This window comes from Oryctolagus cuniculus, chromosome 8, assembly GCF_964237555.1.
Source record: "Oryctolagus cuniculus chromosome 8, mOryCun1.1, whole genome shotgun sequence".
Lineage (NCBI taxonomy): Eukaryota > Metazoa > Chordata > Mammalia > Lagomorpha > Leporidae > Oryctolagus > Oryctolagus cuniculus.
This window is the reverse complement of record NC_091439.1, coordinates 46,004,327-46,020,622: the sequence shown is the minus strand read 5'-3', so window position 1 is coordinate 46,020,622 and position 16,296 is coordinate 46,004,327. Positions and strand designations below refer to the sequence as shown.

Genomic DNA, 16,296 nt, shown 5'->3' with positions numbered 1-16,296 from the left:
TCCGTAGGCATATTGAAGGCATAACTTTTTTATTATTTTTTAATTTTTAAAGCTTTTGTTTAATAAATATAAATTTTGTAAGTACAACTTTTGGATTATAGCGGTTTTGGATTATAGCAGTTCTTCCCCCCATACCCACCCTCCCACCCCCAAACCATCCCACCTCCTACTCCCTTTCCCATCCCATTTTTCATTAAGATTCATTTTTAATTATCTTTATATACAGAAGATTAACTCTATACTAAGTAAGGATTTCAACAGTTTGCACCCACACAGATACACAAAGTATGAAGTACTGTTTGAAGACTAGTTTTACTGTTAATTCTCAAACTACAACACATTAAGGACAGAGATCCTACATGGGGAGCAAGTGCACAGTGACTCCTGTTGTTGATTTAACAATCAACACTCTTATTTACAAGGTCAGTGATCACTCACCCGAGGCTCTTGTCATGAGCTGCCAAGGCTATGGAAGCCTCTTGAGTTCACAAACTCTGACATTATTTAGACAAGGCCATAATCAAAATGGAAGCTCTCTCCTCCCTTCAGAGAAAGGTACCTCCTTCTTTGACGGCTCCTTCTTTCCACCGGGATCTCACTCACAGAGATCTTTCATTTAGTCAAGGAAAAAAATAACAGTATGATTTGGAAAATTTGAACAGTTTGAAAATGGTTTCTTTTTAAAATCCTGTAAGCTTAAAGTGTTTTTAAAATGTCTTTCTTACAGACTGCTGCTGAGAGATAGGGAAAGAATGCATTCTTATAAATTTACCCCAGCATAAAAAATTAAACATGGCAAGATGTTAGGTGGAGTTTAGTAACTCTCAGGCACTCTGTTTACTTATTCTTGTTGCATTTTTCCAAAGGATATTCTGGACCACTGAAGGAAATTCCTCCAGAAAGATTCAACACCACAGCTGTCCCTAAGTACTACCAGTCTCCCTGGGAACAGGCCATTGGTGATGACCCAGAGCTTTTAGAAGCTTTGTACCCTAAGCTTTTCAAGCCTGAAGGAAAGGCAGAGCTGCCCGATTACAGGAGCTTTAACAGGTAACTCAGCTGTCTTGGGTGACACTGTTGGCATGTAACACTAAGATTTCCTATCATGATGCAGAGAACTGAATTTTGTGGTTGAAAAAAAATGGTTTTCTTTTAAGAACAGAATCTAAATAGATCTTTTATAAGCCTAGGCAAAGACTCATTTTTGCACTATTACTAATATTTTAAATCTTGGATCATTTTCATCTAAAAATACAGGAAATGACTCAGAAACTACTATTGTTACAACACCAAGATTATCCCTCCACTTTTAAAAAATGATGTTTTAAAAACTTTTTCTAATGGAAAAGTTAATATATTAGCTTGTGTTTATTCATAGTACTATTAAAAAAATTTCAGAAATAGTTCATATTCAGGGCTATGAGAATTACAGAGATTAGGCTACATTGTAGGTATTGTACAGACTTGATCCTCCAAAAGTTCAGCACATGTACAAACCAAAATTTATGCTACCAAAAATATTTGCAAATAATGTCTGTAGTATGTTTTATATGGTGGCCATGTTTTTTCCCTCTTACTCATTTTTTGTCATTTCCACGGGGATACTGAATATTTTTAATGTCACCATCATCCATGCTTGACTTCACTTTTGGAATAAAATGTTTTCCATATGCTGTCTCACACTAACTATTTAAGAACTATTCACCTAAAATGAACAAATTAAGGAGTTAATCTTAGATTTACAGAAAAGATTGATACATGGGTTGCACTTAAATAGCAATCCTTATTTCTTTATTATATACTAAATAAATAAATTATTATATACTAAAATCTTAGTTTTCACATGCTGCTCTACTAGTAATTCATCTATTGCATAAATGAGGCATACCATACTTTTTTTGATGTTCCATAGAATTTGAAGAGCTATTCAGGAGTGGCTGAGAAAGGCGGTTGAAGGCCCATTCTTATCAAGGCCATACTTTTCTCTTCCAAAATGAGAGTCTAGAAAATTATAAAAGCAAAACACTAGGGAAAAATGGAGACTAAGGGAAAATTTCAGGCCTGTTTTTGAGATCAGTGCTTAAAAGATGCTGTGAGACGTCTGTGTAACTTGAGGCTTCAGTACCCCAAACCTGCTGAGCCGCTTGCTTTCAGTTCTACAAGCATCCTAGGGTATTTGGGTCAGAGGTGCCTATCGATTACACAAATGCTATATCAACGAGCACAATCCCATCCACTAGGAAAAGGCACTCCCTGTGTACAAGCAAAGCTTTTGTCAATGTACCATATTCACATTGTGTGTATATGGATGTGTGTGTGTCAGAGAGAGAATTTAATCTGCCAGTAAGTTTCTTTTACTCCAGAAAATCTTATTCCTTTTTACATATACATCAACATACAAATAAAAATATGAGAATATATTAACCTATGAAACAAAACATGATGCAATGCATAGACATTGTTAGCTTTAAGATGCCTTTTGTTCTTATGTATGTACACAAAAGCATAAAAGTGTAAAGCTTTGTCTATTCTATAGATTGCCTTAGAAGTCCACTTGACAATTAAACAGTGTAATCATATCTTTGGGTTTAAATGCTTGTTGAGTGAATGAGTATGTAACAACTTCTTAAAGTAGTATTTCTATTTCCAGGTATGGTATACAAGTTCACATCAGAACAATTTCAGGAAAAAACTAGAAAAGCAAGTTTTAAAAATTATTTTTAAAATGATTGAAAAGCTACCAAGGAAGTGGTCCCAGAAGCCCAGATGCCCTGTCCTGAAGAAAGGGAAATTCAGTGATATAAACCCACATTCCCCTCAGGACACTTGCGATCAAATCTCCCAATAGTGTCAGGTCTGGAAAGACCAAAAATAGAAGGATACGGTCTTCCAGGGTGGATGAGCCCAAGCAAATATTTTGTATTTTCAGACAGGAACCCTCCAATGGTGTCCATTGGAGTAAGGGCAAACAAGAATTAGATCAGCCTTCACACAACTAACGTCACTCCTAATCAACACTGTCTTAGATCGGATAAGGCCACCTCCCCTCATTCAAACTGCCAGCCATGAAAAAGCAAATTCTCTCTGGAAGATGGCTCCATTCAGAGTCTCAAGTCATCTCTACAATGGGGTGTTTTCTTCAAAATCTTTTCTTGCAGTAAAATACACATAACACATAATTTACCATCTTAACCATTTTTTTAAACTTTTATTTAATGAATATAAATTTCCAAAGTACAGCTATGGATTACAATGGCTTCCCCCCCATAACGTCCCTCCTACCCGCAACCCTCCCCTTTCCCACTCCCTCTCCCCTTCCATTCACATCAAGATTCATTTTCGATTCTCTTTATATACAGAAGATCAGTTTAGCATACATTAAGTAAAGATTTCAACAGTTTGCTCCCACACAGAAACAAAGTGAAAAATACTGTTTGAGTACTAGTTATAGCATTAAATCTCAATGTACAGCACACTAAGGACAGAAATCCTACATGAGGAGTAAGTGCACAGTGACTCCTGTTGTTGACTTAACAAATTGACACTCTTGTTTATGGCCTCAGTAATCACCCTAGGCTCTTGTCATGAGCTGCCAAGGCTATGGAAGCCCCCTGAGTTCACTGACTCTGATCATATTTAGACAAGGCCATGGTCAATGTGGAAGTTCTCTCCTCCCTTCAGAGAAAGGTACCTCCTTCTTTGATGACCCATTCTTTCCACTGGGATCTCACTCGTGGAGAACTTTCATTTAGGTATTTTTTTTCCCCAGAGTGTCTTGGCTTTCCATGCCTGAAATACTCTCATGGGCTTTTCAGCCAGATCTGAATGCCTTAATGGCTGATTCTGAGGCCAGAGTGCTGTTTAGGACATCTGCCATTCTATGGGTCAGCTGTGTATCTCACTTCCCATGTTGGATCGTTCTCTCCCTTTTTTATTCTATCAGCTAGTATTTGCAGACACTATTCTTGTTTATTGGTTGAACTCTTTAATTAACACAGAATTATCCTTAGGTGTTTAAATTTTAACTGAAAAGTGATCCCTGTTAGGAATTTGGAAAACATCATGCTGAGTGAATTAAGCCAGTCCCAAAGGGACAAATATCGTATGTTCTCCCTGATCGGCGACAACTAACTGAGCACCAAAGGGGAAACTTGTTGAAGTGAAATGGACACTATGAGAAACAGTGACTTGATCAGCTCTTGTCCTGACGGTTGATGTACATCTTAACCATTTTTAAGTGTACAAGTGAGTGGTATTAAGAATTCATTCTGATTCATAATGTTGAGTAACTATAATCATTATACATCTCCACAACTCTTTTCATCTTCTAAAACTGGAATTCTGTGCCCACTGAGTAGTAACTTCCCCAAGTCTCTGATGACTACCATCTGCTTTCTGGTGCTATGATTTTTGCTTCTCTGACTGCTTTATTTAAGTGGAATCAACAGAGTTTGTCTTTTTGTGACTGACTTATTTCACTTATTATAATGATTTCAAAGCCTTAAAAGTATTTTATGAGCTTATATCACTATAAATGCCAGGACTTGACTACAGCTCTAGGTAGGAGGGACTTGTGATTGGGCCAGGACATGGATGGAGCTCGAGTAGCTCTTAATGTCTGTAGACATTCTGAGATTGTTCATTTTATAAACATTATGTACATGCCTTGAAATTTTCTGTACTTGCATTATATTGAAAGAAAGAAATGTTTTAAAAAACTATTAAATGCAATTAATGATAGATTAGACATGGTTGAATAGAGGATTGGTAAACTGATAAGAAAATATTACAATGAAAGCATATGGGAAAATTTCAAAATGTAGTAAAAGAGCAGAAGATACACTTGGAGCAGTAACAAATATGTCAACATGTGTGTAGCTGGAGTCTCAGAAGAGGACTATATTGGAGGAATGGCCAACAATTTTTTGAAATTGATGTGAGGCATCAAGCCCAAAGGAGGGAAATACAAAGTAAGCCACACAAAACAACATGAATGCAAACAAAAGACAAAAGAGGGGCAGGCATTTAGCCTGCTTGTGAAAATGCCATTGTCCCATATCTGAGTATTAGGGTTCAGTTCCAGAATTTGCTCTCCTGAGTCCAGCTTCCTGCTAATGCTGACCCTGAGGCAGCAGTGATGGTTCAAGAAATTGGATTCCTGCTACCCAAATGGGAGACCTGGACTTCATTTCCTGCTCCAGCCCCAACTTTTTTTTTTTTTTTTAAGATTTTATTTGTTTATTTGAAAGTCAGAGTTACAGAGAGACAGAGGCAGAGAGAGAGAGATCTTCCATCCTCTGGTTCACCCCCCAATTGGCCACAACATCTGGAGCTGTGCCGATCCAAAGGCAGAACCCAGGAGCTTCTTCTGGGTCTCCCACGTGGGTGCAGGGGCCCAAGGCCTTGGGCCATCTTCCACTGCTTTCTCAGGCCACACCAGAGAGCTGGCTCAGAAATGGAGCAGCTGGGACTAGAACCAGCAGCCATATGGGATGCTGACACTGCAGGCAGCAGCTTTACCTGCTACGCCACAGCACCAGCTCCCACAGCCCCAACTTCTGAGAACATTTAGGGAGCATCCCATGGATGGAAGCTCTCTTTCTCTTATCCTCTCTCCCTCTTTCTTTCTCTGACTCTCTCTACCTCTCAAACAAAACTAAACAAAAACAGACAATAAAAAAATTGAACAGTAAGGAATAAACAGTGCACTATGTTAAAAAGAGCCAAAATAAGATACTTGATTTCCCAGCTGAAGTCATGGAAGACAGTAGAATAACAGTTTTAAAATTAGTAAATAACTGTCAACTATCATAATTTATCAGTGAAATAATCTTTAAAGGAAAAAGTTAAAATAAAAAATACACATTTTCAGACAAAGATATTATTTGTTGACCCCTTAGATAATAAGATGAGAATAAAAAAAAAAGAACAACTGAAAGTCATTAGTTACAAATGACACAATTATGTCCACAATACATTCAAAAGAAGCTACAGGGAAATCATTAGAATAAGTAAATGAATTTAGTATAAGCCTATAATTGGTCTACATAATAATTACTGATATTTTTACATACCAGCAACAAATAATTAGAAACTAAGTAGTATTTATTGATTTTTACCTATGATTTGTGTGCTTTTCTTTGTCTATTTTTTACTTCAATAAAAAACTTTGTGTACTTCTTACTTTTAAAAAAAATTTATTTATTTGAAAGTCAGAGATAGAGAGGGAGAGACAGAGAAAGAGAGGGAGAGGGAGGAGGGGGAGGAGGAGGGGGAGGGGGAGGGGAGAGGAAGAGGGGGGAGAGGGGAAGAGAAAGAGAGAGAGAGGGGGGAGAGAGAGAATCTTCCATCTACTGCCTCAGTACCCAGATAGCTGCAATGGCCAGAGCTTGGCCAAGATGAAATCAAGAGCCAGGAGCTTCATCATGGCTTCCCACACGAGTGTCAAGGGCCCTTCCCAGGTCCACTGCAGGGAGCTTGATTGGAGGTGGAAAAGCTGTGACCGGAACCAGTGCCCATATGGGTTGCTGGTGTCACAGATGGCGGCTTTACCTACTTTACCATAGCCCAAGTCCACACTTTTTTTATCTTACACTACACTTCATTAAATTTTTTTTTTAAATCATATGAGCACCTATAAATTGAATGGGACAAAAGCCATTTTTGAAACTAATGCAGAAGAAAATCTAGTCATTTAGAAGAAAGTTTAAAATCAATTCCAGGTATATATATAGTGGGTTATTATTTGCCTTGTTGTGGGTTATGTACAGGATTATATTTTGTCAAACCACTTTAGATGATGAGAAAAAAAAATCTAACCAAAAATTTAGTTTCTCATCAAACTATTATAAGTACCATTTTCCTTTATGTTTCTTAAGTAATTCAACATGTTATTACATTAAGAGTTTCTTATAATTTATCTATTTTTCTCATTTTTGTGAAAACAAATGGGAACAACAGAGAAAGAAAAAAACAAGCAGATATTCCCACAATTCTTGCAAGGACTAAAGCAATATAATTTTGTCATTCCTTACTGTTACACATAATTATTAGATATTGTTATTAAAATACAGAATTCTAAGGTGTACTTGAACAGCATTTGGCACATTGACTGGATAAAAGTAGTCTCTGAGGCCTAATTACAATTTCAAAATGTCCTGGAGTTTAATACAATTCTATTTTCTCATATTCCTTTTGAGCATATTCAACTTTTGTCCTGTATTTAAATAATATTCTATTAAGTCGAGATAATAGGAGAAAAAATGAGCTGGGAGCAAAGAAGTTTCCAGCTCTGCATCAAAAAGCAAACAACACTTTGAGTGTATCACTTAGCCTCTGCTGACCTTAATTTCCTCATCAGTAAAATAACTTCTATGATTCCATGATTTAAGTACCTTTAAATACAGAACATATATTAGATATTGAATAGAATATTATTCTAATTTCTATACAAACATTAGCTACGTACATTTTCTTTTTTAAGATTTATTTATTTATTTGAAAGGTAGAGTTACAGAGAAAGGGAGAGAGAGACATAAAGAGAGAGAGAAAGAGCTTCCATCCCCTGGTTGACTACCAAGACGGCTGCAATGGCCAGGACGAGGGCGGGGCCAAAGCCAGGAGCTCTTTCTAGGTTTCCCGCGTGGGTGGCAGGGGTCCAAACATTTGGGCCATCCTCTGCTGCTTTTCTTTGGTGTTAGCAGGGGTCTGGTTCAGAAGTGGAGCAGCAGGGACACAAACCCACAATATGGGATGCCAGCATTGCAGGTGGTAGCTTTACCCACTAAGCCACAATGCCAGACCCCATTACCTACTTCTTTATCTTATAAAAATAATTAGAAGTAATCATGATTGCATTATGTGTCTCACACTATTAATTCCACAAATTTTTAATTTTTACAAATGTTAAGTCCAACAGTTGCCATAAATAAGAAAGCATCTATTAACCGTGAATCTGAGTGATACAAGCTTTGTTATTCAACACGTAGATGGCAAAGTATAAAATTCACTTTAAGTCAGATCTATGTTTGAAGAATTTATATTATGGGAATAAAGAAATGCATGATTTTCTTTCAGTAGACTATTTTAAATATTTCTGTGGAAATTTTTGCTTCACTAACTTTGACTAAAACTTGAAACTATTTTCAGAGATCTTAAAACTTTTACAAGTCGTTTCTTGCTTTGAATGACAACATTTCTGTTAGTGGAATCTCTTTAATTTGTGTGTTGAGGGCAACAAAATTCAAACAAACAGGATATATCGTCTGCGGTGCCAAAGCAAAGCAAAGGAAACTTTGCTTTCCAGACAGCAAACTTTCACTGGATCTGTGGCAGGAAGTAGGAGATGGGTGATGGAACAGAAGGGAATGTTTTCCTTTACAAGAGAAGAAAATGACCCACAGATGGTAGGAAAAAAACAAGACAGAACTGGATTAAAAAGGGAAAAAGCAATCCATTAAATGCACAACACATATACTGGATTGTAGTACAGAGTATTTCTTTTTTGACTTATTCAAAAATTTTAAAATGATAGTAAAATTCATTTCTTGAATGCTAAATACATGATTAATTACCCAAACTCAACTTAATTCTAGAAATGTTCAGTAGCAGCCTCTTGGATCCAGTGAAGAACCATTCTTGAAACCTCAATGACGGCTGTGCTGTGCAATTATGCATTTAGGAGAACCATGCTTGGTTTAGTATTCTACTCTTCCTGTCTTGGAATTCTTAATTTTTGAAGACAGAGCCCTGTGTTTTCATTTTGCATTGGGCCCTACAAATCTTGCAGCTGGTTCTGATCCAGGACTATATGCTGAAGAAGCATCTTCCTGACCCGCCAAGCAGAGTAAGGTGTTTTTTATTCTTGGCTCTGCTGCATTCAAGATATGCTTCCCTAGCTTATTCCGTTTCATTGTTTCTCAGGTTTCATTGTTTCTCTATGAACTCATTGAGGTTAAGGCCTAAGATACCATAGTCTTTTCATCTTGAACTCCATATCACGTAGCCAAGTGTCCAGACATGATACGAAATCAGTAATTTGTCTTATGAATAAATAAATGAGCCCACAAATAAACACTTTAAGAGTGTTAAGATTTTCAAGTGATAAAATATTATCTTGTATATCTTCAACATTCAAGAACTTTTGTTTTGTACTGAATCAAATTTGAATCACAAAGTCTTTTCAAGTCATTAAATCAGAACATACAATGTAGCACATTTGAATCAGTTAGTTGTATCATAAGGTGACAGCACCCTGGCTTGATGTCATTTAGACATAGCTGAAGTTGGTTGAGATTTCTAAGCACAATACTATACTTAGAAAATGAACTCAGAAAGTCCAATGTTCTTTAATAATTTCTTGGTGGGTGCACTGGAAACAGATAGTACCTAGGAAAATGCGACTCCAGTGAGTCTGGCTGCCTGGCTTCAAATCCTGTCTCACAACTTCATAAGTGGTTGACATAAGGCTGAGTCATTTAACTTATCTGTGCCTGTTAAATGGGACTCCAAAAACAACCAACCTACAAGGTGACTGTGAGGCTTGAATGAGACAATCACGTGAAGCCTTTGGTTCCAAGAGTGTGGCCATAAACCAGCAGCACTGCCATTACCTGGAAACTGACTAGAAATGAATGCAGTGTCTCAGTCCCCACCTCTCTCCCCACCCTGCGCCATGGCTCATCATGTTTTAAAAACTTAAAGTTCTGTGGGCCGGTGCCGCGGCTCACTAGGCTAAGCCTCCGCCTTGCGGCTCCGGCACACTGGGTTCTAGTCCCGGTTGCCCCTCTTCCAGGCCAGCTCTCTGCTGTGGCCTGGGAGTGCAGTGGAGGATGGCCCAAGTGCTTGGGCCCTGCACCCCGTGGGAGACCAGGAGAAGTACCTGGCTCCTGCCTTCGGGTCAGCGCGGTGCGCCGGCCGCAGCGCGCTGGCCATGGCGGCCTTTGGAGGGTGAACCAACGGCAAAGGAAGACCTTTCTCTCTGTCTCTCTCTCTCACTGTCCACTCTGCCTGTCCAAAAAAAAAAAAAAAAAAAAAAAGAACTTAAAGTTCTGAAAAATAATGTCTAGGTAGTATTTTTGTTTCTTTCTCATGGATTTTATGTAGAATTTGGTGACTCATTTTGCTCTACAAACTCTTCAAGTCAGAAAAATATCTTCTATCATATCCTCTGTACATGTTTGTGATTTCTTCTTTAAGAATCTTGAATAGTCTCTATTTTAACTGTTATTGATTCAGTTATTTATCTATGGTATCATCTACATCTTGTGTATTCTGGGAGAGTTCTTTGCCATAACTTAATATGCATTTCTATGGAAAATAACTTTACTATCTGCTCAACAGTTTGCAAGTTCTTGAGAGTTTAGATCATGTGTTTCATTTCGACTTGCTTCTAGAAAATTCTGGAGAAATAATCCATATTCATTATTATCATTTGGCTCTCTCAGATGGACTGAGATACTGTCTGGTAATGAAGGCTTATGAACTTGCTAGAAAAAAATATGTACTCAGTGTACTGAGAAGGTAGGCTAAGAGGAGTATCTCTAGGAGGATATTTGTATTAAGAGTTCTGCAAACAAAACCCAGAATTCATACAAAAAGAAACTACCAAAGCCCACATGTCACATCTATGCAAAAAAGGGGAGGAGGAGCTATAAAATTACAAATTTGGAGTCCAATTTAATTGATAGAGACTGAATTTTAGGAATATGTTATCTTTACTACAAAACTGCAAATATTGCAGAGTTCAAAAGTCCCAGAATATCCAGTGAATGCTTTAAAACAATATTTTATTGTTTTACAAGTTTGGCACCAAATAGTCAAAGACGTTTGATGATAAATTTTCAAACCAATGTGTGAGATTTCAAATGTTTCTGAATTAACATACTTTTCAGGAGCTTTTTGGAATTACTTTCTCATCTGTGTATAATAATATTTTTTAAAGGAGAGTGTCAAATTATATGGCAAGTTAAAAGCAGCATAAAGACATTTTGAAATAAAATGTGACAGTGAGCACTTTACACCTGCTGTTCTCACAGGCTGTGCTAACATTCAACATTATTAGCAACAGTCATCTTTAGCCCTTATCTTTTTATTAAAAGATTTATTTATATATCTGAGAGGTAGAGTTACAGACAGACAGAGGAAGAGACAGAGAGAGAAGTCTTGCACCCACTGGTTCACTCTCCAAATGGCCACAATCACCGAGTTGGGCTGATCTGAAACCAGGAGCCAGAAACTTCTTTAGGGTCTCCCACATGGGTGCAGGGACCAAAGCATATGGGCTATACTCCACTGCTTTCCCAGACCATAAGCAGAAAGCTGGATCTGAAGAGGGGCAGCGAGACATGAACCAGCTCCCATATGGAATGGCTGTGCTGCAGGCATAAGCTTAACCTACCACACCACAGCACCAACGCTTTTAGCTCTTATCAGATTGGTTGGATCAAGGATATGTGGCAGAGAACTTGAACTGCTGTTGCTCACTCTCCATTTTTTTTTTTTAAACAGTTTGTATGCTTCTTACTCAGGTCTTTCCATCTCTGTCAGAATTCCCAACTTGGTGGATAATGGGACCAAGACAGAGTGGTAACTAAGCATAAAAAGGCAACTTTTGATATAGAAGCTGCACACACTGTAACTATGGGAAGATACAAGACAGTGAATGCAGCATTGTTCCTTTGGACAGAGTAAACTCAATTTGGTGAGAAAAAGATTCAATTGAAACAATTAAAAAGTAATGCAATCACATTTGTGGCACATTGTACATATAAATGCCTTTATTACTACTTTAATACAGGACATCCTGATATTCAGATATTCAAAAAAAAAAAAAAAAAAAGACAGAAGACTAATTGAGATACAGAGAAAGTGAGATCTCTTTCAGGCTTCTAAATAATCTTCCCCACAATTCTGGAGAATCTGCCAGTATGTAGTCTTGCCAGTTTCTACTGTCTAAATGTTTATGAGGACCTTCTAGGTACAATGTATCATACAAGTATATTGTAATAAGTCACAAAGTTGCATCACAGAGAATTCCAATCCTTTTGTAATGCAGTCTGGTAAGAAATAAAACAGACATACCAGTGGATATCATGAAATATGGAAAACAGAGTTGCAGAGGAGGTGAAAATAGTCTGTGGGAACTAGAGGAGGAGAGCTTACTTCTGTTGTGGGAGGTAGGAAAAGAGTCAAGGAGAAAGTTAAATGTGAACTAAAACCTAAAAAGGGGGAGGCGGCAGGCATTGTGGATTAAGCTATGGTTTGGAAGGCCTGCATCCCATTTCTTTGCATCACATAATGGAGTGCCCTCGGTATATGCATACCTTAAAGGGGAATTAGTATGTAGTGATAAGAGTCAGAAAGTCCATGCAGAGAAACGAGAGAGAGAGAGAGAGAGAGAGAGAGAGAGAGAGAGAGAGAGAATGAGCAAAGGCACTGGGTTAGACATGCATAAGTGGGCAGAGCAGGTAGTTATTTCCTTTGGATGGAACAAAGTGTGCAGGAAAGTGAAAATGGCAAAAACTACGTGGTTTACCTCTTCAAATGTCATGTCTAAAGCACAGTTTCCACCCATACACCAAGCCTGTTCTTCTATCAGTCTTCTCTCAGTTGCTAAAATTGTAAGCCTAGGAGTTGATCTTTCCATTTCACTTATAATTTAGCAGCAAATCCTGCTGAGTCTACCTCTCAAATAGATCCCGAAGCTACCTGCTTTTGTTCATCTTCACAGAAAACATCTTGAACCCAAGACTTCAGTTCCCACTTGAATTGCTGTAGCATCTTCCCTCCATCTACACTAGTCTTCTTAGAATCTGTTCACGCAGCCGCAGCAGCCTGAATGATCTTCATACATCTTGACCTGATTATATTCCTGCCCTGTAGAACACCCCACAATGGTGCCATCCTTAGAAGGGAATCCGTATTCCTTACTTGGACAAAGCTCCACACAATCTGGTCTCTGTCTCCTCTTCCTGTGGCCCCACCCTCATCCACAGCTGAGTGAACAGGCCTCTTTCTTGTTCTGAGCATGCCAACATTACATCTGCCGTAGGCTCCTGGCCTGAGCCAGTCCCTCTACTGGAAATCCGCTGTGCCCTGGTCAGCCTGTACGCAGCTGACTTCTGCCCTACAGGTGGCAGTTTAAATGTCACTTCTCCAGAGAAGTCCTCCCTGATGATTCAATCCACAGCAACTAGTCATCCACTGTTTACTAGTGTTTCACCCTATTTTAATTTTCTACATGGCTCTTAACCACTATTAAGTGCTTTTCTGTATGTTTATGTTTGTTTTCTGTCTGCTTCATTACAACAGAGCAGTTGGAACTTTGACAGATTGTTCACTTAGAACTGTGCATGGCACTGAGGAAACAAATAAATTAATGCCTAAATCAAACAAAGCTGGAAAGTTATGTGGGGCCTTAAAAACCAAGATATAGAAGCTGGACTTTATTTAGGGGACAAATGAAGGTATTTTTGAGGTTTTTGAGATAGAGATTGAACGATGCAAAAGACATGCTTCTTTCCCTAAAGACTTCAGAGATCAGATGCCTCAAACCAAACTGTATTCTTAAAAGTGAAGCTGACACCACCAAGTGCCATAGGACAAGCACCAAATGATGAACAGAACGCAGTCCATTCTACAGGGATTTGGCAAAGGAAGTGAGGTCTGGGCTAGTTGGAGAGAAGTTGGGGGAAAAAAAAAGGGCACAGGACAAGTGCAAGTGCAGAAAAAGGCAGGGAAGAAACATCATCCAAAGGGAAAACGTTGTTAGCAGAGGCACAAAGGTGAGAAAAGTTTGTGAGGAGCTCTGGATATATGAAATAGGCTAGTTCCAAATAAAAGGTACATAAAAATATATTTTACACTGATCTCTTACTAAATACCTCTTTTTATCCTAAAGGTATGGTCCTTACATGAAAACCTTTGCCTCAGAGGTTGAAAATTGACAACCATACTTAGAATAGAGCATAATAGTGTGCTCATAGCACTATGAATTCAATTCTTATTGACTTTCTAGCAAATAAATTTGAACATTAATTAACATTCCTTTTTCATTTCCCACAGGGTTGCCACCCCATTTGGAGGTTTTGAAAAAGCATCAAAAATGGTTAAATTCAAAGTTCCAGATTTTGAGCTACTCCTGCTAACAGATCCCAGGTTCATGGTCTTTTCCAATCCTCTTTCTGGCAGACGGTCCTTTAACAGGACTCCTAAGGGTTGGATATCTGAGAATATCCCCATAGTGATAACAACTGAACCCACGGAGGAAGCCACTGTACCGGAATCTGAAGACCTATGAAAAGAAAGGTGTATGAGCCACAAAACCATATACATATAAAAGTTGCTGTTTTATTATACTATTTACTGGCAAAGCCACTTACATTCTTCATTAGCAGCAATAAATTAATAGAGATGTAGCAATTTTTCTTGTATGGCATTCAATTTCAATCTCAGATCAACAATTAAAATCTTATTTTAAAAAGCTTTTAACTCATGTATCTTTATTTGTAATTTATTTCAACTAATTTAAACAATCCAGCTCTTTTTCGTTGTGATAGTTCACAAGGAAGAGTAACTAATGAGGGGTTTAATCTTTGTTTCATTTAATAGGACTTACTCCAGAATACATTTTTCAAGTAGACCCTATCATCAAAATACAATGCACAGTGTGCAGACTCCCTCAGAGTTTTATTTAGGAGCAAAAGTAGGGGGCCAGCACTGTGGTGCAATGGGTTGAAGCCGCCGCCTGCAGCTCCAGCATCCTATATGAGCACGAGTTCGAATACTGACTGCTCCTTTTCCGATCCAGCTCTCTGCTAATGGCCTGGGAAAGCAGTGGAAGATGGCCCAAGTCCTTGGGCTCCTGCACCCATATGGGAGACCTGGATAAAGCTCCCAGCTCCTGGCTTTGGCCTGGCCCAGCCCCAGTCATTGTGGCCATCTAGGGAGTGAACCAGCAGATGGAAGACCTCTCTGTCTCTGTCTCTACCTCTCCTTGTAACTTTGCCTTTCAACTAAATAAAATAAATCTTAAAGAGAGAGAGAGAGGGAGAGAGAGAGAGAGAGAGAAGTGGAATGGGCATTTGGCACAGTGGTTAGGATGCCAGTTGGGATGCACAAGTTGGAGTCCTAGTTCCTCTACTTCCTATGTGGCTTCCTGCTGGTGGGCACCCTGAGAGGCAACAGATGATGGCTCAGTTACTTACTTGGGTCCATGATACCCATGGGGGAGACCAAGAGGAGGCTCCACAGTCCAGGCTTCAGCCTGACACAGCCCTAGCTGTTTGGGCATTTGGGGAATAAATGAGCAGATGAAAGAACTCTCTTTGTCTCTCTAACCCCACTCCAATCTCTGCCTCTCACGTAAAATGACATTCATTTTTTTTCAGAGATGAAAACCATAGAAGATGATGAACAGGTACTGTTGATGCGAAAAATGGTTGGGGGCTTCCTTTCTGGTGGCCATGAGAAATTTCAATGTTTTCCTATTGGCATCTGTGATAAACTATATATGAGGTTCCCATCATGCCATATTTTTGATTATTTTTATCTTATTTAAACATTTTTAAAAAGATTTTATTTATGTATTTGACAGATAGAGTAACACACACACACACACACACAGAGAGAGGTCCTCCATCTACTGGTTCACTCCCCAAATGGCTGAGCCAATCCTGGGAGCTTCCTCTGGGTCCCCCATGTGGATGCAGGAGCTCACTCAAGCCATCTTCTACTGCTTTCCCAGGTCATCAGCAGAGAGCTGGATTGGAAGAGGAGTAGCCGGGACACGAACCAGTGCTCATATGGGAATGCCAGTGCCTCAGGCAGAGAGGCTTAGCCCACCATGACACAGCTCTGGCCCCTGATTATTTCAATCTTAAAAAAAAAAATCATATTCTAGGGACCAGCGCTGTAGCATAGATGGTAAAGCCACCTCCTGCAGTGCCAACATACCATATGGGTGCTGGTTCAAGCCCTGGCTGCTCCATGTCCAATCCAGCTCTCTGCTAATGGTCTGGGAAAGCAGTAGAAGATGGCCTAAGTCTTTGGGCCCCTGCACCTGTTTGGGAGACCCAGAAGAAGATCCTGGCTCCTGGCTTTGGATTAGCCCAGCTCCAGCCATTGTGGCCTTCTGGGGAGTGAACTAGGGGATGGAAGAGTGCTGTCTTTGCCTCTGCCTCTCTGTAACTCTGCCTTTTAAATAAATAAATAAATAAATCTTTAAAAAAATTCTATTATGCATTTTGATAAAATGGCTTAATTCTATATAACATCATGGAGTGAGTCACTATTTTT

The 16,296-nt window shown here is 38.9% G+C and overlaps 1 protein-coding gene across 1 annotated transcript in view; it reads left to right on the top strand.

The window, feature by feature from the left end:
* Positions 1-14,490, top strand: part of MYOZ2 (myozenin 2) — a 39,050-nt gene extending 24,560 nt beyond the window's left edge. The window contains exons 5-6 of the mRNA XM_002717224.5: positions 867-1,050; positions 14,065-14,490. Coding sequence (XP_002717270.2) covers positions 867-1,050; positions 14,065-14,299 — 419 coding nt within the window. The 3' untranslated portion in view covers positions 14,300-14,490. The remainder of the gene's footprint in view (positions 1-866; positions 1,051-14,064) is intronic.
* Positions 14,491-16,296: the final 1,806 nt, after the last annotated feature.